The 27,106-nt window shown below is 43.4% G+C and overlaps 1 protein-coding gene across 1 annotated transcript in view; it reads right to left on the bottom strand.

Moving 5' to 3' along the window:
• Usp13 (ubiquitin specific peptidase 13) overlaps positions 1–27,106 on the bottom strand; it is a 106,727-nt gene that overhangs the window by 50,810 nt on the left and 28,811 nt on the right. The window contains exons 3-8 of the mRNA XM_028763958.1: positions 25,399–25,459; positions 19,310–19,431; positions 13,262–13,404; positions 10,506–10,690; positions 2,814–2,908; positions 1,386–1,573 (exon numbers count right to left, since the gene is read on the bottom strand). Of these exons, the coding sequence (XP_028619791.1) occupies positions 1,386–1,573; positions 2,814–2,908; positions 10,506–10,690; positions 13,262–13,404; positions 19,310–19,431; positions 25,399–25,459 (794 nt within the window). The remainder of the gene's footprint in view (positions 1–1,385; positions 1,574–2,813; positions 2,909–10,505; positions 10,691–13,261; positions 13,405–19,309; positions 19,432–25,398; positions 25,460–27,106) is intronic.

The following is a 27,106-nucleotide window of genomic DNA, read 5'->3' as shown; positions in this document are numbered from 1 at the left end:
GAAGAAGAAGAAGAAGAAGAAGAAGAAGAAGAAGAAGAAGAAGAAGAGGAAGAAGAAGAAGGAGGAGGAAGAGGAGGAGGAGGGGAGGAGGAGAAAGAAGAGGAGGAAGAGGAGGAAGAGGAGGAGGAAGAAGAGGAGGAGGAGGAGTATGATATATGATACATGCCTCTGAAAAAGTTTCTGAAGCTAGAATTTCACGCTTTCTGTCCCTCTCTTCCATCTCTCCCACTAATCTGTCAGTGGTGTGTGTCCCCTCGGACTACCTTCTTCAATTCCCCTTCATGGGCTAGACCTCATTGATAACTATGTTCTTATGCTTATCTACAGAATGTCTATCTTTGTGTATTCCCTCTGGCCAAATACCAGACCTTTGAGTTTACTCTTGAATTACACACACATACACACACACACACACACACACACACCCCTAAACATAGCTCATTCTGTACTGGAAAGTTTAAAAGTACATATGGAAAATTGACAATATATTTTCAAAGCCAGAAAAACAGCAATAAGTGGTTCTGAGAGGAAAGAAGAGATTATCTGACCTGACATACACATAATAAGGCACTATGTAAGTACTAGAGGTCAGCTGCATGCGGGTAAAATACCACCCTGTTCTGTGCCGTGCCTGCTGATCAGTCTACCTGGGTATAACTTCTTCCACATTTAGCCCAGTGTGAAAACCTACCCACTGGAAACTCCTCAGCTGTGAGGCTTCTTGTCCTAAGCATAAGTTAAGACAGAAAATGCCCACAGACCATGCAACTTATGGGGGAGGCATAGAGAAAAGAGGCCACCTTGTACCTGCAGAACTAGGAAGCACACTAAATTGGTACGCCCAGAGTGTCTGCAAGAAGAATCAACTTTTCTAACTCATAAAGATGAATGATTTTAAAGCTATCATTCACATATAAGATGCAGTGATATCAAACTGCACCAGTCTCTAGAAGCTTGATCAATTCCCACCCTCTCCTCACTGGAGACCCACACCTATCAACCCAGGCAATCACCTCAAAGACACACCATTAACAAATAGTAACCTAAAATTCTCCATGATAAATAAATGCTGGCCACACCAGCCTTCTACTGGCCCATCTATAGGAAGGATCTGGCAGGTGTACTATAAAGAAAATGGAAGCAGATATAGTCTTGGCACAGACAGTGTGGTCTAGGAGCCATGGTGACTTGAGGGACTGCTCAGTCTCCAAGCACTCTCTATCTAACCTGACCCTGTAACACAGGATGAGCATTCTCACCCGGCCTCAGGGTGAGAAACCACACTCCTACCATGACGCAATAGCAATGGGTTTCCCCCTAACGCGGAGCGGACTAGCCCAGGGAGACTGGCAGCACAGTGGCCGTCAGCAATGGTGCCCACTTACGCTCTCTGGAACTCTGGGATGCTGAAGATGGCCTGCATGACGGAACTGAGGTAGCAACTGTTGCCCAGGTTCCTCAGGCCCGTGTACCCTGGGCCGTACATCGGCTTCAGCTTAGTCCCTGACTCCTGGATCACCTCCCACTCGCTGACTCTCGGCTTGATGTCATTGTCCTGGAGCCCATTCTCTGTCTGAGACATCATCAAAGAAAGAGAAAAGAAAAGGGCTTTAAACAGGACTTACAATCAAAATTTTTTTCTGATGTAATGGGTATTTCTGACATTTTCCTCTGATGACATGGAAAAAATGAATAATCTACTTAAAAAGATTAAGAGACAATAATAATTACATAAGAATGTAAATGCACTCAATGTCACAAAACTGTATACTCAAAATTAGTTAAAAGGGCAATTTTATAAATATTTTACTACAATTTTTTAAAACATGAAAGGGTTTTGGTTATTCCTTGGTTTTTGTTGTTGTTGTTGTGTTCTGTTTCGTTTTTTATTTTGTTTTCAGGTAAGAGAAAGAACAAGAAGGAAGGAGACAGGAGTCAGCTAGTGAGGGATGGAGCTCAAGTACGCAGAGCATGAAGGACGTCCTGAGTTCCATCCCCAGCACCGCTCGGCAGGCACGGCGCACACTTGGAATCCCGAACTCTGGAGCTGAGGCAGGAAGATAGGAAGTTCAAGTTCATTCTCAGCTACATAGTGAGAGGCCAGCCCAAGCTACATGAGACTCTCACAAACACTAAAAGCAAAACCTGTGGTAAACAAAAAGACAAGTCAGTTAAAGAAGAATGTTAAGTGGAAGGTGAACCGGAACCATGGAAGCATGGGCGGGCGCACCTAGTAGAGGGAGGAAACAAAAGGGCAAAAGGGCGGGTAAGTGAAAAGATGGGTACCAATGAGAAAAAGCCAAACAGCATGCGAGCATAAAGACAAAGTGCCAACCTGGGAGGAAGAGAACACAGCCTGATACTGAAACAGGCCTCGCACGCAAAAATACTCTGTCCTCTACCTTCACACTGAAACAAGCAAGGAAGCAAAGCCTCAGCGAGTAACTCCACCCACTACCCAGCAGCCCTCACTCCCTTCTGGAAGTTACTTAAAGAGTTGTAGGTCACATATAATTTTAAAGGTCATCATCCTGTACTTTCTTCCTTTAGTGAAAAAGGCAGGGATTTATACAACTACCCATCAAAGGAGACAAAAATGTTGCATGTAAGCCCCAAATAAACTACAGCTTGATAAACAACCAAACCCTAATATAAAATGCTAATCAACTAAATGCTACCAAGTAATGCAACATTTAAAACAAAATCTATGAAGTAGAGACCCACGTTAGTAGAATTCCATATTAAACAAATTAAAGACCCCCCCCCACCCATCACTAACACAGTGTAGAAATAGAGACAAAAGATTTTCTCACCCCTTGCGTGTGAAGCATGTCAATCCCAAAATGTGCTAAGTGTTTGGCCAAATGAGGATCCGAAACAGGTCCCTCTTCTTGAAAAGAATAAACATCTGGAAAGCAAAGAGAAAACAGCACTGAGCTCTATTCGTGGCTCCCGTGCAACACTAGGCATAGCTGATAGAGCCTGCAGGAGGGCTGGGGCATGCCAACGAGAAGACACTCACAACACCCAACCAGAAGACCACAAGCAATAGACAATGAGTACACATATTTTGTAAGCACACATCATCTTCACACAGTTAAGAAACACTGAGTTTTCTAAAGCAGACAGAGAGGTGATAACTGAATGCAAGATAACTTAGAAGGAGATCAGTAGGAATACCTGACCTTTTAGCTTTGTAACTACAACCCATGAGGGCATAATTCCAAAGCTGGGAAGCAAAGAGAAAAGGGGTTGGGGAGAGAGTGACAGCTATCTGCCAGTGTGTGTGTGTGTGGGGGGGGGGGGCGCGAAACAGGCCCTGAGAGACAGCTGGATGGAGAGATGTGGTCATGTAGGCTTTAGGGTTCTATGCTGCCCTTCCCCTTTGCCCATCTCTCTGTCTTCGGTGTCCCAGAATCACACGGTGGGATTCCCACGGTGGCTCATAAACATCTTTAATGAGATCGGGTGCCCTCTTCTGGCCTGCAGGCATTCATGCAGTCAGAACACTGTATACTAAATAAATAAATAAGAAAATACCATTTCCTACCTCAGATGGTTAAATGTCAAAAATAATAACATGATTCGGTCAAATACAATAGTCACTTCTTATCGCAAAAACAAAACAAGGAGTGCTGTACAAGAAACTGAAAATGAACTTGTTCCTCCTGTGGCAATAACAAAGAACTTTACAAGTGACACACACACATATGCAGATGTGAGTGGACTTGGGGCTAAAGATGCTGCTTTCTGTGTTTTCATTGGGAAGTTCACGTTATCTCCAAATTCAGCTCAGCAAAACTATCTTAGCTCTAGAACTATCTTATCCTATAAGTACTGCTGACCAGGTGCTTCCAGACACACACACACACACACACACAAGCCCTGCTGCGACCTAACGCCTAAGCCAAAAGCCACAGTGATGGAGCCCAGAGACAGGTTCCTGGGCTAGTGCAGACAGTGATCAGTGGGTATTAGCTGGCCAGTGACTCTGGGTTCCAGTTCAGTAAAAAGCTAAGCCGAAGAGCCAGAGGCTGTGAACTGTACAAAAAATAAAGGAACAGTTTATAAGGAGAAATGGACACTGGGACTGAGGGGTGAAGTAAGAACGGAGTTTGTAAGAAGTAATTGAAAAATATGGCTGAACACAGAGACTTATTTTACTTTTTTCTATTTTCCCATACTGATTGTAATTTTTTAATTGCAAAAATACACACATGGACTGGAGTTGTGTCTCAGTTGGTAGAACTCTTGCCTAACATGCACAAAGCCTTCAGTTTGATTCCACAGCACTGCATAAATCCAGCATAGGACAGCACACCTGTAATCACAGCACTTGGGAGGCAGAGGTAGAAATCTCACAAGTTCAAGGTCGTTCTTAACTACATAGGGTTTGAGGTCAGCCTGGGCTACCTGAGACTCTTGTTTTGTTTCTAAGTTTGTAATTCCTACAATTTAATTATCTTAGAGAGGATGTTCTAGGGATCCACAGACCACGAGTCAAACTTGTTCAGCCACATTGGTTAACTCACTCATTGAACATGGTCAAAAAACACAACTGAACACAGAACACACAGAAATATGAGGATGGACCATAAATCAAGACAAGCAGGGTCCCTCCTCTTGAGGCTTTAAAGTCTAGTATCTCAAACAGTCTTGGAAGCAATGCCCGTCTTTAGTGGAGGACCTCAGCAAATAGCATCTTAGCTGAGGTTCATTTGTGTAACACAGGCTCTTAACCTCAAGGAAGTTCTCAAGGTCAGAAAGGAACAGCCAGGTGGTTCCACTGCTTAGGACAGAGAAAACCTGAGACCCAGTCACACACCAAGAAGAGGAGCAAAAGGCTGAGAAAGTGCAAGCTGGTCCACAGCATTTGGTCACCAAGAGCTACCTGTGTCCCACAAGCCATCTCTCACCCTCAAAGAGAGCTGAGATGAGAGGATGTGCCAGCGGTTGCTTGCACTCAGAAAATAAACACAAAATGCATGTGTTTATGGCATAGGGCCATCCCTGGGACAGGAGACACCTGTACTGATGTCAGGAGAGGAGCCCTGCAAGACACAGATATCAAGATAAATAAGGAGCACCTTTCCTCTACTTGTTCACTGCACAAATCCTTACTGAGTGACTACTATGCCCGGGAAGGTCTATATGGGCTAGAGGACAACAAAGATGGTTTCCAGGCCCCATGGTCCCCAGCTCAGCACAAGGGTCTATCAGCACACCAGAAGGGGACAAGCCAGGTTAAAGCTCCAATGCCTTGACCCCAACATTGTAGGCTGTGAGAAACAGAAGAAACCTTGTGCCCAGGTAAGGGATGAAAGAAGTCAAAGACTAAGGCCTAGGTGAGGAGCCATGCAGAGAGCACATCCAGTCAGACAAACAGTTCATGGCTGCCCTGTGTACCTGGACCACCAGTGTGCAGTCATCCTGACACAGGAGAACCACGTAAACAACCCGACTCTATGATGGAACCACTACAACCCTCTCCCACCTCCCACTCACCTTACTCCCTTCCTGACAAGAACCTCTTCCCACACTGGAGAGCTTGGCTGGTTTGTGTGGTAATCTGGTTCTTGTTTTGTTTGTGCTGTCTGTACCCATGGGGACTCAGAGTGGAACTGGATACATGGTCCATTTTTATGATGTGTGCCATCGTTTTGGCCTAGCCTGATGGGTCAGGGATTCTTGGGAAAGCAAGATCATAAGCAGAGGCTTTAAGAATGAAGAGGGTCTCACTGAGTAGGTACAACCTCTTTGGGAAAGGAACCGGTGGGGGCGGGGAGATACAGACCAGGATACCACTGGATATTTGAATGCACAACCTTAGATTTCATGTCCACCAAGCAATATTCTAAATATAATTCAGCTCCCACAGGGAAAGAATGTACTGGTTATGTTGACATAAACAGCCCACAGACTGGCAATAGTGGTTCTGATTATGACCTAAAAAACAAATGCCCTGACTTTGAGACTTCATCTTTTTTACAAGTTAGCCTGAGAAGAAAACCACTTCTTAGACATTCTGACCCTCCACAGAATTTCCTGCCCCAGAGAGTATTCTACACCCCACACTTCCACATCCTGAATGCTCATCACTGAACCCTTAAGGAAACGTTCAACGTTAGGAATTTATTTGGCTTACAATGAAGTAGAAAGTTGCAGCTAACCAACTATTTTAAAAGATAGAAGGCAGAAACATCTATTAAAACAATGGAAGGGACAATTGCTGCAATCATGATCTAAAAGGAAGTAAGAAACTGAAGGAAGACTTTAGAAAACCAACATCACACAACAAACACAAGAAATCGAAGGCTGATCCCCACACTATGAATCTTAAGTCTTTGTATGGAGCACACAGCGGCTTGTTGTACTACCCAGGGTTGTGGACTTTAAAAGAATGAAGAGCACGTATTCAAGTGATCTTGGCTATAATATACAGCCAATGTTTAAAGTTCTCCCTCCTAAAGAAAAAGACAATAGTTCTCCACCTTAACAACAGCTATAACAGTTGATAATACAAAGTATTCGTAAAAGCTAATAAAAATACCTAATACATATGCTGACAAGGAAGGTGCTAGGTACAGGAGTCTATACCTGTAATTGCAGAGGTGGGGGGATCACAAGTTTGAGGACTTCCTGGATTACAGAGTGAGTTCATGGCCAGCCTGGGCTAAATATACACCAAGACCAAAAAGAAAGGGGAAAAAATATTGTCTAAAAATTTCAAGAAAAAAAACTGCAAATAGTCAAGAATATAATATGAAAAGCTAGGTGTGTAGTACATGTCTGCAATACCAGCATGAAAATTTGGAGGCAGGGTGGTCAGGACTTCAGGGTGGGCCAGGGTTACAAAAGACACCCCCCCTCACACACACACACATATATTCACACACACACTCACATACTCACACACAGGGCAAAAAATAAAATAAAGAATATAATGAAAACTAATTGACCTTAATAGAAAAGCAAATTCAAGTAAGATGTTTTTAATAATACCCATAGTCACCCAGGATTTGTTAGAGGGGTGTTCTCACACACCTCTAGTGTAGGACAAATGATATGACTCTACTTACAAGGCTAGTATAACTGAATCAATGACAACTTTAAAAGAGAAAGTTGGGGCAGGAAGATGATGCAGTCAGTAAAGTGCTTTCCACACAGCAGCTGAGTTTGAGCTTCAAATGCACTTTAAAAAGCCAAGCATGGTGGCATGGAGTTGTAACCCCAGCCTTGAAGAGGCAGAAATAGGCAGATTACAATTCACTGGCCAGCAGCCTGGTCCAATCAGCAAGCCCCAGTCTGATGAGAGACCATGGTTCAAAAGACATAGATGGCTCCTAAAGAACCATAGCCAAGGGTGACCCTGTTCTCAACACATACACACCGAGCGAGACACTGCACCTGCACACATGAACGTACACACTAAATAAATTTAAAAGATACGCAGAAAAGAGAATTAACCTGTGTTATCATGACAGACTCACTTAGGTAGAAGCTAATTATTTAAATACTCAGTTGCCAGTTGGTTAACAAAACTATTTGTGCCTAATATGCCCAAGATTTTGTATGGAATCCAAAAATGAGTGAAGTATTACCCTGACTTCACTATTAGAATCATAAATAACCCACATTTGCAGATGGGTAAAGTGTCGGTGCTGTATTAGTCCCTTTTGTCAATACTATGACAAAATGCCTGATTTTCAATGAATCCAACCTAGAAACCCCTCTCAAATATATCATAGGTGATTCTAGATCCTGTCAAGTTGAAACCATCGCAGTCAGGTTGTTCTGAGAACTGGGTTTCTTATATATTGGTCTATGCTGACTAGTTTTATGTCAAGTAATTAGTCATAAGTTAGAGTTATCAAACAGAAGGTAGCCTCAATTGAGAAAATGCCTCCATAAGACAAGGCTGTAGGCAAGTCTGTAGGCAAGTCTGTAGGGCATTTTCCTAATTAGTGATTGATGAGGGAGGGCCCAGCCCATTGTGGGTGGGGCCGTCCCGGGGCTGGTGGCTCTGCTTCTATAAGAAGGCTGAGGTCTGGAGAGATGACTCAGCCATTAAGGCTAGGCTCACAACCAAAAATATAAGAAAGCAGGCTGAGCAAGCCATGTGGAGCAGGCCAGTGAACAGCACTCCTCCATGGTCCCCACATCAGCTCCAGCCTCTAGGTTCCTGCCCTGCCTAAGTTCCTGTCCCAACTTCCTTCAGTAATGAACAGTGACTTGAAAGTGTAAGCCGAATAAACCCTCTCCTCCCCAACTTGCTTCTTGGTTATGGTGTTTCATCACAGCAATAATTACCCTAAGACATGGTTCTAGAAAACATTGCCCAGGATGCCACAGAACATAGAAAAGTCTGAACTGTAATGTTATCTTCCTGTATTAATTGCTTTTTTGTAATGATAAAATATCATGACCAATGCAATTTACAGAAGGAAGACTTATTTGGACTTATGGTTCCTGAGGGTTAATCTATAAAGGTTTGGCGGCATGGGAAACTGAGACCACATCTTGACCTTACAGAGGAAATTAAGATGGGAAGCAAAGCAAGGCTATATAAACTTTCAAAGCTCACCCACAGTGACATACTTCCTCCAGCAAGGCTTTATGTTCTAAAAGTTCCATAACCTCCCAAACAGCGCCAGCAGTGCAGGACCAAATATTCACACACATGAGCCTATGGAAGACATTTCTCATTCAAATCACTACATGTTCCTGCACTGTAAACCTTTCTGTAACCCCTAAGGGACATAGAGAAGGATTTCTGTGCCCCCCCCAATTATTAAGTATTCCTCTCCAGTCAGTCATTGTTGTTACAGTGTTGACCATGTCTGTCAGTATTGTTACAGTGTTGACCATCACCTGTCTGTCAATATTGTTACAATGTTGACCATCACCTGTCAGTGTTGTTACAGTGTTGACCATTACCTGTCAGTATTGTTGTAGTGCTGACCCCAAAAGCATAGGCTGAGTTTTTTTTAAAGCTCAGAACACTCAGGATGAGACCCAGTTTATGCAGAGTCATTTACTTGGATGGAAAATATTTCATACTTGCACCTCATACCTTTGCAACCACTTTTCTTTAAGAAGTTCAAAGAATTCCCTGATGAGAAATTAGGGAAGGAGAACAAGTTTGAGGCCAGCGTAAACTATATAGTAAGTTCAAGGCCATCCAGACACACAGTGAGACTGTCTCAAAAAAAAATCAATAATAATAATACTAATTCCATGAAATTTGGAATCCGGAAAATTTTCCAAATGGGAAACTAAAGAATTCTAACATGCCCGTAACTAGTAGTCCTCAACCATAAAATGAAAAGAAAATTCAGCCAGCTCACAGGAAAGCAATGGACAGACCTGAAAGACCAACTCTTGAATAAGGAGGCTTGAATAGGAAGGCTTTGGTCAGTGAGCTCTGAGGCAGGCTAACTCCATCACAGATAATCACAAAGAGGAAAGAAATAAGATGATGTCTTTATTCTTCTACAAATATCATCCCAGCTTAGAGCAGAGAGGAAACAGACACAAAGGAAAGCTGAAAAGATGGCGATCCAGGGCCGGGAGCTGCTCTAGTAGTAAATTTAAAACCCATGATGACATGATGATGTGCCCTTGTGGCCACTGCTCAGGATTTAGGTTTTGTATCATGACTTGGTATTATTTCCCTTTTCTATCACAAAATGGTAGGAAGAATGAATGAGGTGTGCAGATGTGGCCCAAAGCTAATCATTTAGAGAAGATGGGTTGGGAGAGGAGAAAGACAGAACAACTGGCTATCCAGGCAGGAATCTGACCTTCTGGTGACATTAGAATCATCATCACTGGGCTCATATCACAGGCAGGGTTTTGTTTTCTTTTCTTTTCAAATTTTTGTCTATCTATCTACATATTCATATATTTATTTACTTACTTGTATGCAACCATGCAGATACACACACACACACACACACACACACACACACACACACTTGCAAGAGACACTCTTACAGGCTACAGCACACCTATAGAGACAGAGAGGACAACTTGCAGGAGTTGTCTCTTTCCACCATGTAGGTCCAGGTAATCAAACTGTTCGGTAATCAAGTCGTCAAGCTTGGCAGCAGGCATTTTACCTCTGAGTCAGATATCTCTCCAGCCCCACTGATTTCTTATAATACATTCATTCTTAAGTGGTACAAATAATATTCATAATCAATTCTAGGGTTGTCTCTTACCATCTTAATAGCAGATTCAATATGCACATCATTTCCTCCGTCCTATTCCCTGCTTAGATCTCCTTAGCCATGAGATACACAAAATCAGCTAATGTTTATTCACACTTTACTGAAAGCACTGGGCTAAATACTTCAGGCTCATGAATCACACTACAAGAGTTGTACCGTCAACATCTCCAAGACAAGGAACCTCAAGTACTCACACTACGAAGAGGCAGACCCCAGGTCTTAGACCTGAGCTGAGACAAATGTGAGATGTCAGTCATGCAAAGCCACACTCACCTGCCCCATCAGGTGTGATAGTGCCCAGCTTCACGGCCAGAGGATAGCCCATGTCTCTGTAATGCTCCAATGCATGGCCATTGCCCCCTGAGCTGTCAAAAAACCACTTCCCACACAGAATAGAGCCGTCAGTCAGATTCAACCAGAGATTCTCCCGCAGGTCACATTGGGCACACTTCCAGCCACTAGAAAGTCACCAGAGAACAGTCAGAACAGCCTGTACATGGGAAAACACTGGCATGTGAAAAATGAACAGTGTATCCTACTGGTTGAACTTCCCCAATGTTCTTACCCTGGGATATTACTGTTCCCCATTCAGAGCCCAGCACTACCCAGTTGCCCTTCCTGCCTCTGAGATGAGGCCATAGATTGTCAGTACCTCTTACATGTCTCTTTATTTTAAAAAATTAGCATATGAAATGAAGGGCAAGAAAAAGGCCATGTCCTCCAAACTCCCACTTGCAGGACAGTGGCTCCTGAATAGGGAACAAACATGGAGGATCTTATGTGGAAGACATTTCCAAAGCATTCCACATACATGACAAAACTGATGTGGATAAAAATTTTGCTGTAGTCCAACTTGAACATATCCCAGAAGGACTGTATGTTAAAGTCAAGGTCTTCAGTGTGGTGTTATGAAGCCAACATGGTTTGAAAACTATTACATGGACATAACGTACCTGTTAAACAGTTGTCTAAATAGTTATGTTTGGGGTTGTAGATTATTGGTACAATCAGCTTTGGTCAATGATATTTGTCTTTGCAGTGGAGGGCAGGGACCACAGAGAATCACAATAGCATGTTGCAAACAAGAGACTGTAGAACCCTCAGCTATACATGAGCTTCTACAATACCTCCTCTACGGCTCACAATATTGCAAAAAGAACATGAGATGTGGAATATTGTAGAATACTCTCTTCTAGATATATCACAGCTACTGCTGCAGTCCTGAATTCATAGTGGCTGTGACTACCGGATTGGGCCTACCCCATCATGGAGTAGGAAGGCATTCATGAGGCCTGCCCATCTCTGAGAACTTATAGGCAATTAATAGGCCTGGGGAGGGAAACATTTTCTTCAGTCATCGGTAAGACGTCATTGCTCCTATAAATAATCTGTCACCTGTACTCCTCTAAGCAGCCCTAACTAAACTCATAGAGTCCCAAAAAGAGAAAGGCATTAAAGGGACTGGTTTGAAAGAAGAGGAAGATCTGCAGGAGTGACAGGGGATGCAAAGGGGTAACAGGGGTGAATGTGAGCAAACGATTACATATGTGTATGAAAGCATCATAATAGTTCTGGCTAGTTTTTACATCAACTGACACAAGTTAGTTTTGTTTTGTAGGAAGGAAACACAATTGAAAAAATGCTTCCATAAGACTGGTCTGTGGGGAGCCTTACCAACCTAAGACAGAAGTGCATTGCTTAGGATAATGCATATTACAAGATGAGTAAGGAAGGCATTCTTGTCAGAATGACCTAAGACAGGCTCAGTCTTGTTAATGAAATAAAAAAGGGGGAGAGGCAGATAGCCTTTGGGGCTGCTTGGCAAGATTCTGACATGAGCCGAGAACAAGGAAATGGGCTTCTTAACAGGAATATGACATTGGCCAAGGGCAAGGAAGTAGGCTTCAGGCAGGAATCTGATATTAGGCTAGAACAAAGAAGTAATTTCAGGTAGGAATCTAAATCTTAGGCTAGAACAAGGAAGTAGGCTTCAGACATGAAAATGATTTGGGGCTAGGACAGGGAAGTTGGCTCAGATATTTTGGTCATCCTGATAAGCCCTTAGAAACAGTGATCATGGGAGTGTTCGAGTAATTGGGTTTAGTGCCTTGTTTGTTCTTTGACTATTTGTGTTAATTGTCTTGCTTGTTCCTTGACTATTTGCATCTATTGTATTATTAGACCCTCAACCTAGAACTGACTTTAATACATACATGTAATTAAAATGGTATAAAAGTAAAAAGGAGGAGGGGGATGGGATAGGGGATTCTAGGGAGGGGAAATGGGGAAAGGGAATGACATCTGAAATGTAAATAAATAAAATATCCAATAAAAATAAAACAAAGAAAGAAAATAAAAAAAGACACCACCACCACCCCAAAAAAAACCCATTGGCCTGTGGGCAAACATATAATGCATTTTCTTGATTGACAGTTGATGTGGGAGGGCCTAACTCACTGTGGGTGGTACAACACTTGTGCAGGTGGTCCTGGGTACATAAGAAAACAGGCTGTGCAAGACACGAGGAACAAGCCAGTAAGCAGCATTTCTCCATGGTGTCTGCTTCACTTCCTACCTCCAGGTCTCTGCCCTGCTTGAATTCCTACCCTGATTTCCCTGAATAACAGATGTTACCTGGAAGTATAAGATGAAATAAACCCTTCCCTCCATAAGTCACCTTTGGTTGTGGTGTTTTATCACAGAAGTTGAAACTAACTAAAATAACAATCAAACACGAAACCCATTATTATGTAAGATAAACATATTTTGATAATTTTTTTTAAAAGAGGTATAGCAGAAGAGAAATAAATTTAACTCTAGGTCCACATATGAGAGAAAACATGAGGGATTTTGTCTTTCAAAATCCAAATTATTTCTAATAAAAAAAAAATGTCCAGTTCTTAGTGGATTTGTAATAAAAATGCAACAGGTAAGAAAATATAAAACTGCTAGTTCAGAGAAAAGGTAGAAAATCAGATATTGCTTTGACTAGTTTGGACTAAACTTCCATTTTGCTAGCAGACTCTCACCTGGGAGGAACCCTGACCCCGTTGTCCAGCTGGACGAGGTTGCTGGCATACTTCGATACTGGCAGTTCGTTTTCCCACGCGTCTGGATCCTGCTTCCTGTACGGGGACTTTGAGCTGAGCACTGCATCACAAGCAATTGTTACCTGTGAGACAAAGCCAACACTGAGAACCCAGCATCTAGAAGTGAACTCAGAAGCTTATTTTAATAAATGGATCTCAATTACCCCACAGTGAGGTCTGTTCCCCTCCATCTAGATTTGACCCAGACTTTGGGGTACTGACGGTGACTGGAGAACAAGGGAGCACATTCACTCATCAGCTCAAGCTTCGAGTTCACACGAACAAGCCCTCCCACTTGGCAAGCAGGGTTAAAAGGGTCCTCCTGGTGTACCAAGATATCCAACATCCTCAACTCACACCGTATGAGGTTAAGGGCACGTGAGAGGACTGCACACAACAGGCTCCACTTCAGAGTCTAATGCAGCTATGACACTGGCAGAGGACCTGACTGGGTGTCCCTGCTAGACGGGTCCATTCCCAAACAGATATGTGGTGTCCTGCTTGGTGTCCTTGGCTCAGCAGAACAGGAAGACAAGATGTCCTGCTTTCTCTTGACAACCTATTCTAGAGCTATGAGTTCTTCTCTAGTCGCCTGTAAAACCCAAAGTCTGCTAGAAAGTAGCAACGCAGCCACTTTAAAAATGGTCCAGTAAATCTTCAAACGCTTAAACAGGAGGCCCAGGATCCAGTAGATCTGGAATACATCCGAGAAACATCAAAACATTTGCCGGCAGAAGGATAAATTAAGAGATCTTTGTAATAGCATTTCAGCTACAGAACAAAAGCAGAGCAAATGCCTATCGATGATACATAGAACAAAAAACCAAATGTAGTATGTTCGTACGATGGAATTTTATTTGGCAATAAAAAGAAACGGGATTCCAATATATGATGAAATGTGGATAACTCTGGAAAATGAACACTAAGTGAAAAAAAAAGCACCAATCACATTTCTTTCAGACCTCGGAAAGCTTAGTCCTATCAGCACAGGCATGTGTGGATATTAGAACTTGCAAAATGGTCACCCTTATTCATCCTGTCCTGTATATAGCCTACAGTGAGCTGTCCTGCCAATTGTCACAATGCATCTTCCACTACCTAGCTGATTCTGTGCCTGGACCCCTCAGCCTCAGCATTTCACCCCAGCAACCAGTGCCCTCAGCCCAGCCATCCACCAGCAGCCGCAGAGCGCATCGCAGCCGCCACAGCGCATGCACGTCCCAGCTGTCACAGCGCATGCGTCCCAGCTGCCTGGATCTTGCTCCTCCTCTGCACTTTCTCCATGTGCCACACAGCACTGTCGGGAGCTCTGACTTACAATCCTCTTTCTCTTAGATTCTTTTCTGGAGACATACAACAAAATTTCGTCAGGCTTCTGGGCTACCATAAAACACTGGCAATGTACTTTCAGGCTCACAGCTGCCGTGAGGCTTGTGATGATGCTCGAAGTACAAGGACCAAAGTGAGGAAACCTGGACTCTACCTTAACACTCACAGGCCTCAGATCCAATGCTGCCCTGGAACTGGTTCAAACTGGCCCCTGAGTATTGATAAGTTGATTGTTAAATTTTAAGAAACTCAGCATCTCTATGTTTGACCCAGCACTAATTCATAACAGGCAAGAAAAAAATAGAAAAAAAAACAAACAAACAAAAAAGGGGAGAGGGGAGTGCCTATCTATTGACAACCAGAGAAAGAAAACATGATGCTAATGGACAACGGATTGCTGGGTATCCATGAAAAGTAATGAAATCCAGTCATTTCCAATAGCACGATACAACTGAAGATCATTATGTCAGTGACGTCAGCCAGGTACAAAAATAATGAGCACCACATGCTCTCACCCATGTGTGCAACATTACAAAGTTAGTCCCGGGAAGTTCAGCACCAACTTCCTCAAGTAGTTACTTCGAACTGAGAAAATGAGCAAGCCCAAGAAATGAAGGCTGACTAGTGAGTACAATGTATCGGGTATTGGTTATGTAAGGGAATTCTGTGTACTTATACATAGTACAGTTTTCACAAATAACAAAGGATTCTGAAGGCTTTCACCATAAAGAGGTTAAGTGTCTCAAAAGACAGATATGAATCCCAGCACACTCAGGAGTCAGGAGGGTTGTGTGATGGAGGGCAACCTAGCCTAGTATAGCAGCACCCTGTCTCAGAGCAGAACAAAACAAAAGGCCATTTCACAAAACAACCACTGTGCCACTGAACTATACTCCCAGTCCTGCATCCATGTTTTTATATATCAAATAAATTAAAAAAGAAAGGAAATATCAAGAAATTTTGCTAGCGACCTGCTAAATGCAATCATTATTAAAATTAAATTACTTAACCTTAATTACCCTTAAGAAGGCTTCTTAGTCAGTGGCCGATTACTTATCACCCACAATTCCCTCTTCTTTCTCTTTCCTCCAGCCGAGCAAGATGCCCAAAGGAAAGAAGGCCAAGGGGAAGAAGGTGGCCCCGGTCGCCATCGTCAAGAAACAGGAGGCCAAAAAGGTGGTCAATCTTTTGTTCGAGAAAAGGCCCAAGAACTTCGGCATTGGGCAGGACATCCAGCCCAAAAGAGATCTAACACACTTTGACAAATGGCACCACTACATCAGGCTGCAGCAGCAAAGAACCATCCTCAATATGCGGCTCAGAGTACCTCCTGCCATTAACCAGTTCACCCAGGCCCTGGACAGGCAAACAGCTACTCAGCTGCTTAAGCTTGCCCACAAGTACAGGCCAGAGACAAAGCAAGAGAAGAAGCAAAGGCTACTGGCCCGTGCTGAGAAGAAAACTGCTGGCAAAGGAGACGTCCCAACTAAGAGACTACCCGACCACCGAGCAGGAGTCAATACAGTCACCACCTTGATGGAGAACAAGAAGGCTCAGCTGGTGGTGATTGCCCATGATGTAGACCCCATTGAGCTGGTGGTTTTCCTGCCTGCCCTGTGTAGAAAGATGGGTGTGCCCTACTGCATCATCAAGGGAAAGGCCAGGCTGGGGCGCCTGGTCCACAGGAAGACGTGCACCACTGTTGCCTTCACACAGGTTAACTCGGAAGACAAGGGTGCTCTGGCTAAGCTGGTGGAAGCTATTAGGACCAATTATAATGACAGATATGACGAGATCCGCCGCCCCTGGGGAGGCAACGTCCTGGGTCCTAAGTCTGTGGTCCGCATTGCCAAGCTGGAAAAGGCAAAGGCTAAAGAACTCGCCACTAAACTGGGTTAAATGTACACTGAATTTTCTGTACATAAATATAATTACAAAATTAAAAAAAAAAAGAAGGCCACATAGTCAAACCCTGTTCCTTCCTTGCTGCTTTTATGTACAGTCACCTCTGTGCTCCTGGTGTTTTGACATCTGTGTTAGCTGAATGTTGCAAATTCTCAACAGTAGTGTTTCTTCCTAACACTTCCAGAGATGCTGCACAGTTGGCCTGGAGTCAGGCAGGCTAGGGGTCTACTGTGGTAATCAGCAAGCACCAAGCCCCTTGCTCCACTCAGAACTGTTGGGCAGGTACAAGCACATGACTGCTGGAGCTCCTCTGGTAAAGGCCCAGATTCCAGGCTCCGGAGCCCCGCGGCGAGCCCTCCGTTCAAAGGTGGTCGGCCTCTCTGGGCGATGCAAGTGTAAGTCTGTGCTGCACACCCAAGATGTGAAGGAAGAATTATCTGCTGACGATTTTGTTCAGACCAAGCATTTTCTTTTTATTTAAAAGTTCAGAAGAGAATCCTCAAACACTGAAAACGTAGCAGATGCATACAAAGAAAGCGAGCTAACTAGACTCCTCTGTGTAGCTAAAACCTGTATCAAGCATCAGAGATAAAGTCAGGTTTCCTTTCAACCTATTCAGCCTACCTCCAGAGTTCATTTGTTTTCCGGTTTTTAACCCATTTCTTACAAAGAATTTTTATTCAAGTTTTTACTTTAAAGTATTCTCAAATACTGTTATTAAAAATTGTGATGTATCTTGCTAGCTTTGGATTTCCAGGGCACTTCTTCATCTTTTATACTCTGAATAAAGGGATATTATAACAGTAGTATATTCGGGTGGCTCTTTGTTCTTTGAGCTTTGGTGTAGTTTGGTTTGGTTTGGTGTTTGGTTTGGTTCTTGTTCGAGGCTCTTATATAGTAGTGAATTCCTAGCAATCCTCCTGCCTCAGCCTCCCAGTGCTCGATTAAAAGCATGACTCACTGTGCCTGGTTTGAGGCCTTTTCTTAATATCTACTTTTCTCACATAAAAAAGTGAATATATAAAAAATACTTATGACATTTATTCATAGTGTGCCTCTTTACTTCCTTTCCCATGGCAAAAAAAGAATTATGTTGAACTGGAGCAATAAGAATTCTCAGCTTTGGGGCTGGAGAGATGGCTCAGCAGTTTAGAGCACTGGCTGCTCTTCCGAAGTACACCAATTCAATTCCCAGCATTCATACAGCAGCTCACAACCATCTGTAACTCCAGTTCCAGGGGCTCTAGACACCCCCACACATACATGCAGGTAAAACACCAATGCACATAAAATAAAAGAACTCTCAGCATTGGAGACGCAAGCATCAGTACACTTCAGGTCAAGGGTTGGCTGGCATTAGACCATTTTATCCACTAACGCATTTTATTCCTGGTAACAGCCACATGAGTCAGCTTGGGAAATCTGAGAAAAGCAACAGCAATTCATTTCCATAGGCCTCACTGAGCACCGCATCTGGAGAAGGATGCCTTAACTTACTAAGTGGGAGGGCTGTAGTGCACAGGCACACAGTGCTCTTACTTCCGTGATCTTAAATTTAGCTAAATGATAAATCCAAAGAAGACAGGGTACTCTAGAAACCTAGTCCCTCTGAACATGGAAACTCTAAGCACAAACATTCCCTTTCAGCAGAAGCAACTGAGCAGATGGTTCTCACTGGTCAGGGTCTATCAGAAAGTTCTGGGACCCACAGGCCTGGCTTTTATTCTGATGCAGTTTGAAGGGGGGTATGGGGAAGGAATAAGCTGGCATGTCTAAACTCAACCCACTTTGACCCCACTGCCTTCTGGAGGAGGCTATAGGAAACAGAGGTATCCATGCACAGGATGGAAAAGAAAATGGTTAGAGGGGTTAGAGTATTGGAGGCCACACAGGAATCAGGGAGAAGAAGGGAAAACATCTTGGGTCACAGGAACCCTGTGACCTCTCAGGGGACCCAGAATCAAACCCAACAGGCATCTTCCCATCTGCCACCAACCCAGAACCAGTTCCCGAAGGAAAAATCAAGACCTGTCCTTGAAACTGACTCCAAGAAGAACAGAGGAAAGGAAGTAGGGGTGGGGGAGCTCACTAATGAAGATATAAGAAAGCCATCTTGGTTCTCAGCAAAGCCAAGGTGAGGGGCAAGCAGTGCTTCTTTTTATAACTGCACCGCTGCCATCCCAGCAGGCAAACTCTTCCAGTTTCTCAAACAGAATGGTACACAGGAGAACAGCATGAAAATCTGACAAACACATTGTCATCCCTCCAACCAAAACACATTCCTCTCTAGCTGTTCCAGCACCTGTGAGGTGCAGGCTTTGACAATCCCAGCAACAGATCCCAGCCAAGACGTAGGAGCCACCCCAGCCAGAGAAGCATGGCAATGAAAGCCAAAGAGAGGTGGCAGAGAGGGAGTGGGCAGCAATCAAGAAAGGCCACTCTGAGAGATCACAAAGGAGACAGATACTCTTGTTCGCACTTTGTTTTTGTTTACTTATTTTGATGGTTTGGTTTGGTTTGGCTTTTGAGACAAGTCTCTCTACAGGGCCTTGGGTGGCCCTGAACTCACTATTTAGCCCAGGCTAGCCTCAATCTCATGATCCTCCTACCTGAGCATCCTTAGTGCTGAGATCACAAGCAGGTGCCACCACACCCATTGTATCCTCTTCTTCCTCTGGACCAGCCTTCCCCACCAACACACACACACACACACACACACACACACACCATGCAGCCACATGCACACTCACTGACCAGGGCTGGTAACTCCTCAATGTTAGGAAGGGCTATTTCATAGTGGTCTGGGAATATAACAAGTTTGGCTTCATCTTCATATTCGTAATCATCACTATTTAAATCGTCATCCATATCTAGATCTGAGGAGAGAATAAAAACAAAGAAAAGAAGTAAGGAAAAGGTGGCCCATGCCGAGGCAGCCCTCACAGGGAACCCACAAAGTTAAAACACCAAGGACAGGATCCAATCCTGACAGGATTGGCCATCATCCTCCTACCCCACACTGGGAGAAACAGGCCCTGCCATCTTTCCTGAAAGGTGCGGATCTGTTTATAAATGACTGGGTCACATCATAAAGTTTCACAGGGTAGACAGGAATTCATACACTTTGAAGGAACAGATGTTTGCATTATGAGCTTAGGGCCATAATCTCACCCGATCAAAGGAAACAAGTGTGTGTGTGTGTGTGTGTGTGTGTGTGTGTGTGTGTGTGTGTGTCCAAAGGTCAAATCTAGGTATCATTCCTCAGGAGTCCTTTTCTTGTATTTTGAGAGAGAGTCTCTCACTGGCATGGGGCTGAGTGGCTCAGTGAGCTGACTGGCCACTGAGCCCCAGAAATCTGCCTGTCTTGGCCCTCTTGGTGCTGGGATTACAATCGTGTGTCACCACACCCATTTTGTGAGGACTTCGGATCAATTCAGGTCCCCATGCTTCCACAGCAAGCACTTTACTAACAGCGGCTCCTACCCAAGAGCACGTGAGTTTGAGAGTGGGTAAGGCTGGCTTCAATGCTTGCTCACACATTTAATACAACTTTAAGCAAGCCACAAACTCTACCCCATGTACTACCCTCATGTCCAGCATGGAGAAGATAGCACTCCCCTGACGCAGGAAAGACGTAAGTTCTGGTAGAGAAGAGACCAAACACAAAGTAGGTCTCCAATAAACAGAAGCAGTTATCTAGAAACCCAGCCTTCTCTCTCACTACGTCTTCCTTCTCTCTGCTTTCCTCATCTCTAACAGTGGTTGGAATCTTGTAAGCCAGAAGAAACACATCATTTGAGCAGTCCTGTTGTCCTAGAACCTAGAGAATTCTCCATTAATAAAACAGGTCTCTCCAGCCTGCCCTGCCAGGCACCCTCTGTGCTTGGCTCCTCTCTGGTGAAGGTTAGCTCATAGCTCAAGGAAAAGTCTGCTCAAAATATTTCCATGGATGGTGCAGCCTTGCCCTCACAAGGGGTGCCAGTGTCCCAGGTCATGTTTCTGTGTTTGTATGTTTGGGACTATGGTGATGAAGACAGTCATGTGATGCTGCAGTCACATACAAAGCCACACAGACACATAGACTCTATGGAAAGTTCCTGGGCTACACATACTAAAGCAGGTACTTGAGAACAAATAACCTAAGTTCTATTATCACCTTTAACAAAATGCTGGTCTACTTCCATGTGCAACTCGGCTTTGCACTCTCAAAAGCAGGACCATTTTAAGTTTAAAAAAAAACAGCAAAAATATAAGCCAAACATAATAAAAGACTTAAAAATCCTAAGAATCAAAAACATCAAAATAAAGATCCCAGTGCTATAAAGGGCTAACAAGAAAGAGCAGTTGCAAGGAAGAATCAAGTAGTTTAAGAAACAATTCAAGAAGCGTACTTAAAGGGAATAATTCAAACAAAAAAAGACATTTAGATGTGTCATATAAAAAACTGAGGATCCACTATCTATAACGAAAGTTAGAATTAAGTGTTCATCGAGAAAGATGATCAGTTAATTCAGTACCACGACAGAAGTGTAGAAACCTTAACTGAATAACAATGAAAATAAATACCAAGGGACCCTCAAGGCAAAGGCAGCTTTGTTTTAATCCCATGCACAAAAACTGGAAAGAAAGGAAGGAAAGTGAGGAAACAGAAGTCTCAAATGAGTTTCTCCTTCTCCCATTCCTTTACTATTAACATATTATGCACATAGAAGTTGTAAGGAACAGAGTATAAATCTCACCCTTTTGTGAATAGACCCCATACACACCAGATATCACCTATTTCTTTTCTATAGAAAACATATTTACCTAGTGCTTTCTCAAATATTACCTGGCCTGAATAAATAAAGTGAAGGGAAAAAAACCTGCTCTGGCCTTTACTAAGAGAGCAACTCTGGATGAGTTACCTACTGGACAGATGGGGAGATTTGAGGGAATGAGGTCTACAGGGACCTGGAGTTGGATCCGGGACGCTCTAGAGTCTAGAGCCACCGTAGGTGACTGCCATCATTGCCATCCTCCACATTTTGTCTCTAAATTCCTAACGAATAACACAAGGAGACCACACACACAGACACCAGAGCTGGTTCAGCTCTGAAGCAAGGCTGAAATGAGTTTCAGAAAGACCATGTTATGCAGGCCTCTTCTGCAAGTCACCTGAGTGTGGAGATGGTGGGATTCCACATGCTTCAGTACAGCTCAGAGAAAGGGAACAGGACTTATCTGCCTCTGGCATTCCTGGCTCCATGTACTAGTACTGTGTCAGGTTACCTACGTCCTGAAGCCTCTTTGACAGACATGTTCTTTGTAGTATATGCTGTCAAAGAGGTGTCAGGACACCAATACTATCCTGTGCTCAATAAGCAAAAACATCAAAAGGGGTACTACTGTTTATACTGGCTGGTTTTGTGTGTCAACTTGACACAAGCTGGAGTTATCACAGAGAAAGGAGCCTCTCTTGAGGAAATGCCTCCATGAGATCCAGCTATAAGGCATTTTCTCAATTAGTGATCAAAGGTGGGAGGGCCCTTTGTGGGTGGCACCATCCCCAAGCTGGTAGTCCTGGGTTCTAAAAGAAAGTAAGCTGAACAAGCCAGGGGAGCAAGCCAGTAAGCAGCACCCCTCCATGGGCTCCTGCTTCCTGACCTGCTTGAGTCCCAGTTCTGATTTCCTTTGATGATGAGCATCAGTGTGGAAGTGTAAGCTGAATAAACCCTTTCCGCCCCCAACTTGCTTCTTGGTCATGATGTTCGTGCAGGAATAGAAACCCTGACTAAGACACTATTATATAGGTAATCAACCATACCAGATTAGATTAGAACTCTTCTCCACAGGAGGGAATCCAAGCCTAGTCCCTATAAACTTTGTTTAAAAATTTATATATATATAGAGAGAGAGAGTTGGTTGGGAGATCATAGGTCACACAGGGGAACTGAATATTACGGTTTAGTTAACATGACACAGAATCAAGCTGGCTACTAAATACTTTTGTTTATGCCAATAGACAAATGCTACTCTCAGCCTTAGTCAAGGAAGTTTCTCTTTCCAGTGAATGGTGATGATGCAGAGACTTCTGATGGCTTCACAGGATGGTGAAAATAAGTGACTGAGGACGGCTGAGCCCTATGCAAAGCATTTAAACCATATTCACCAAGCCTTGGGGAACACTGCAGAAGCAAAAGGATAGAGAGAAGAGCTACAACCTGTCATTTGCTGGTCATGCCACAATCATCGCAAGCACACACTCACAGCAGCCGAGGATGCTTGCACTGGGTCTGCACTAGAATGGGACCATACAGCAGTCCTGTGAGTTTCAGAGCTCTGGACCACTAAAGAAGCACAGATCAAAGCTTGTCTCAAAGGCCTCACTGAAACACAGTGGTAGGCAGCAACAAGATCTCAGAGGCTGCCTTTCCATTCATTTTTCAAACCATTACTTGACAATAACCTTTGCAATCAAAATAATTGCTAGAAAAATAAAAGCTCAAAAATCTTTCAATACCAAAGTTGAAAGCAAAGAAGTTAGCTAACTCCTTCATGCAACCGAAGAAAATGTGGATGGTGGTGATGATAATGATGATGATTGTCATTAGTATTATTATTTAAAAAGCTGAACATAGTGGCACACACCAGTAATCCTGACACTTGGGTGATGGAGGCAGTAGAATTACACATTCCCGGTCAACCTCTACTCTAGTGAGTTTGAGGGCACCCTGGCTACATGAGATCCTGTGTCCAAAACCTGAAACAACAGTAACAACAAGGTCAAATTACTTAATGATTTCTACATCTACGAAGACCTCACTGATGTCATCTGACTGGCAAAAGGTCACAATCTAGATGATAGTGGCAGGTGCTAGGACAACAACCATGCAAGCACTGAGTTCAGGTCCTCCTGTTTGTGGATCAGGCTGCTGTCTGAGCCATCTCCTCAGTAGACACCACTTTAGCAAGTGATCAAGTTCAACATCACCAACATGAGGCCAAATCAGCATATCACACAGGTCTCAACACCAGCAACTAAGCAGGACTCACTGCCTCTGTACTGGTCTTGCTAAAACACAGGACTTCAGATCCTCATGAAAAACACCAAAAAAATGCATTCTACAAAATAAATGAGGAGCACCCTTTGAAGTATCACTTATTAAAAATAGTCTAATGTGAAGAACTTTTGGGGCCACTTGGCAGGAATCTGACACTGGCCAAGGACAAGGAAATGGGTTTCAGACAGGAATCTGTCATTGGGCCATGACAAGGAAGTAAGCTCAGGCAGGAATCTAATTTTAGGCTAGAACAGGGAAGTAAGTCCAGGCAGGAATCTGACTTTAGGCTAGAATAAAGAAGTAGGTTTCAAGCACAAATATGACTTTGGGCTAGGACAGGGAAGTAAGCTCAGATATCTTGGTCATCCTGATGAGCACTTAGAAACAGTGATCATGGGAGTGATCATGGGACCTTGTTTATTGCCTTGCTTGTTCTTTGACTACTTGTGTTTATTGTATTGCTTGGACCTTATTACTTGCATGTAATTAAAATAGTATAAAAGCAGATTGGCAAAAAGTAATCCCGCCTCAGCCTCAGAACTGGCTGGGGTCACTCTACAATGTTGTCTAATTGTCTGTTTTCTTTTTAATCCTCGCTCCTGCCCTGGAGAACCTGTTGATTGACTGAGCTGAGTTGCCCAGTATAAGGAAATGATCCTCAACCTGTGAGTTGCGACCCTTTTGGGGGTCACATATACGATATGCTGCTTAGCAGGTATTTACATTAGGACTCACAACAGAAGGGAAAATTACAGTTATATAGGAGCAAACCATAATTTTATGGTTGGGAGCCACCACAACATGAGGAATTGTATTAAAAGGTTGTACCATGAGAAAGGTTAAGAACCACTGGTGAGGGATGGAGAATGCCTTGGGCAAAGAGAACTTGTTCTTGCACAGGACCTGGGTTCAATTCCCAGCACCCACATGGTGGATCACAATCATCCACAACTTGACCTTCACCGGTTCTGACACTCTGTGACCTCCACTGCAGCAGAGTTCCACATGGTGCTCAGACCAACATGCCAGCAAAACATTCATGCACATAGAGTAAGTCTTTTAAAAAGTTTAAGCTGAGGAACTGTAAGAGATTGGGAGGGATAAGTAAATATGTCAGGTGACTGTGATACAGCACTCTTGGTTATTTCCTGAGGCCAAAATGTCCTGAGGTATTGTTGAAAACATCAGTTTGATCCTAATAAGACCCATTGTTTGTTTAAATTTTAAAAGAAAAAAAAAAGACTCTCTCTTCGAGGCGATAAAGAAAGAGATCAAAGGGCTCTCAGGGCCTGTGCAACTCTGGTACACAAGTATGAAGACTTGCATTTGATCCCCAGAACCCACATTAAAATACAAGAAGCCAGGTACAGGCATGTAGCTGAAACCCCTGTGCTAGAAAGGCAGAGGCAGGAGGATCCCCAAGGCTTGCTAGCCAGCCAGTCTAACTGAATTGCTAAGCTCCAGGTTCAGTGAGAGACCCTGTCTATAAAATAAGGAGAGTGACTGATTGAGAAAGACACCTGACATCGACCATGGACTACAGGGGGCCGGGGAGGGGGGGATGATACAGAGACATTAGAGACAGAAAAAGACACAGAAGCAGAGATAGAGACAGGAGAAACACAGAAACAGCTGCTTCAAAGCCCTGGGTCCAATTTCACACTCAAAGCATGGCTAGGAAAATAAAAAGGGAGACAGTGTATAAACTGGAGTACATCATCTCATCCCTAGAGACAAGAAGACAGGAAAGGCAGATTATAGCATTCACACTATTGATATTGATATTGATATTGATTATCTTACCTAAGAATATTTTGGAATTCCTCCTTTTGGGTAAAGCTCCACCAGAGGCTCCTCTTACCTTCTGAAAAGAAAAAGAACAGATCATTAAAATACAGCCCATAAAATACAGTCCAATAGCAAAGGGTGTGGCCCAGAGGTTCCTCAGAGTAAAAGGCCAAGAAGAAATATTCCCCTGGATTAGAGATGTTAGAAGAAGCAGAAACTGGACCTCGATCCTTGCAGACACTATGTTTTGTTTGTTTGTTTGTTTGTTTTTATTGACTTTTAAAGCAATCTCTCTTGGAAAGAAAGTACAAACCAGAGAAGGAGATGAAGCTGATTCTTGAACTTTGGTGGTCTGTGCTCCCTCCTGGGAGAGCTAGTCCATTGTGAGGAACAGACTTGGGAAAGAGAATTGTGCTGAGCTACCTGTTCCCTTTTCTACACAGGGATTCTCAGTCCTTATCCCTAGATATGCTCAACAGTAACTGTTCAAGGACTTACTGACTGTTGATATATAGTCACACGAATTTTCTGATCATCTGAAAATGTAAATAGACCCATCTAAATGTTTTTGGAGAACTACCAGAGAGCTTGTTGCCATGGCAAATGTCATATGTTCCCCATTGGTGATAGTCCTCAGCAGCAACCATCAAATGGTTGGACAGTAGCAGCTGAATATGATTACAATAGTTTTTTCATTTTTTCATACCACATATCTTCTTAGCTATTAGAGAAGAACACAGATTCATTGTAAGCAGAGTCCACCCCAGGACCTTTTCATACAGCTACACGAGTCAAGGACACACTGTGTATTTCTTTCTCATATGCTTGTCCTGGGAGTCCTAAGTCTACTTTCCCACATTTTATTATTTGATACTGAAACCCAACTCCTAATAATGAAGTTATTCTCATACTGTTCCAATAACTTCTACTATGGGTTTACAGTTGTCCTCATAGAAATCTCAAAGTTACAGAACACTTAGCTCAAAGTCATGTCTCTCCAAACTCTAAAGCCAACTGTGTATCTCCTTAGAATCCCTCCCCTCCATGATTTCAGAATCTCTGTCCTCTCCCCACCACTCACTTCCCTCAAAAAAGTGAGCATGGTGTGGGGGAAGGAGTAAAAGGAGGACCTATACCAAAGATTCTCTTCAAAATCCACAGGCCACTTGTCTCAACAAACACTGTAGACCCTTCAGACTTCTGTGGTCTTCTTCCATCTCTATTTCTGCAGATGGAAGAAGGAAACAAAAAAGAGGATCTGCATGGAGACTGGCTGGAGTGTGTGTTGGTTCCCTGATGGTGGGTTCAAACCACAAACTCAGATTAGAATACACCCTACGTGGGGAAAAAGAATAGGACTAACATCTAAAGACCTGCTCCTTTGGCAGGGCTCAAGCACTAAAACTCCTCCAGAGCAAATAGCACCGTGCCCGTTTGTCAAGTTCTGTATGCAAGCAAATTGAACAAACACAAGGTTCTTCTTCCAAGGAACTCACCAACACAGAGGGTAACCAAGTGCAGGCACAATGGATTATGGGAAGTACTAAGAGAAATCTAAGAGATGGAACAACTAATGGAGGAAATGGTTGGTTTATCTAGAGATAAGATGGGCCTGATCATGTAAGAAGAACACTGGTCCTCAAATATAGAAGATACTTAGGATGAATCATTGGATGGATGGATGGATGGATGGATGGATGGATGGATGGATGGATGGATGGAT

This window comes from Grammomys surdaster, unplaced genomic scaffold, assembly GCF_004785775.1.
Source record: "Grammomys surdaster isolate TR1022 unplaced genomic scaffold, NIH_TR_1.0 62, whole genome shotgun sequence".
Lineage (NCBI taxonomy): Eukaryota > Metazoa > Chordata > Mammalia > Rodentia > Muridae > Grammomys > Grammomys surdaster.
Note: the sequence above shows the minus strand (reverse complement) of the source record. Positions and strands in the feature narration are given on the sequence as shown.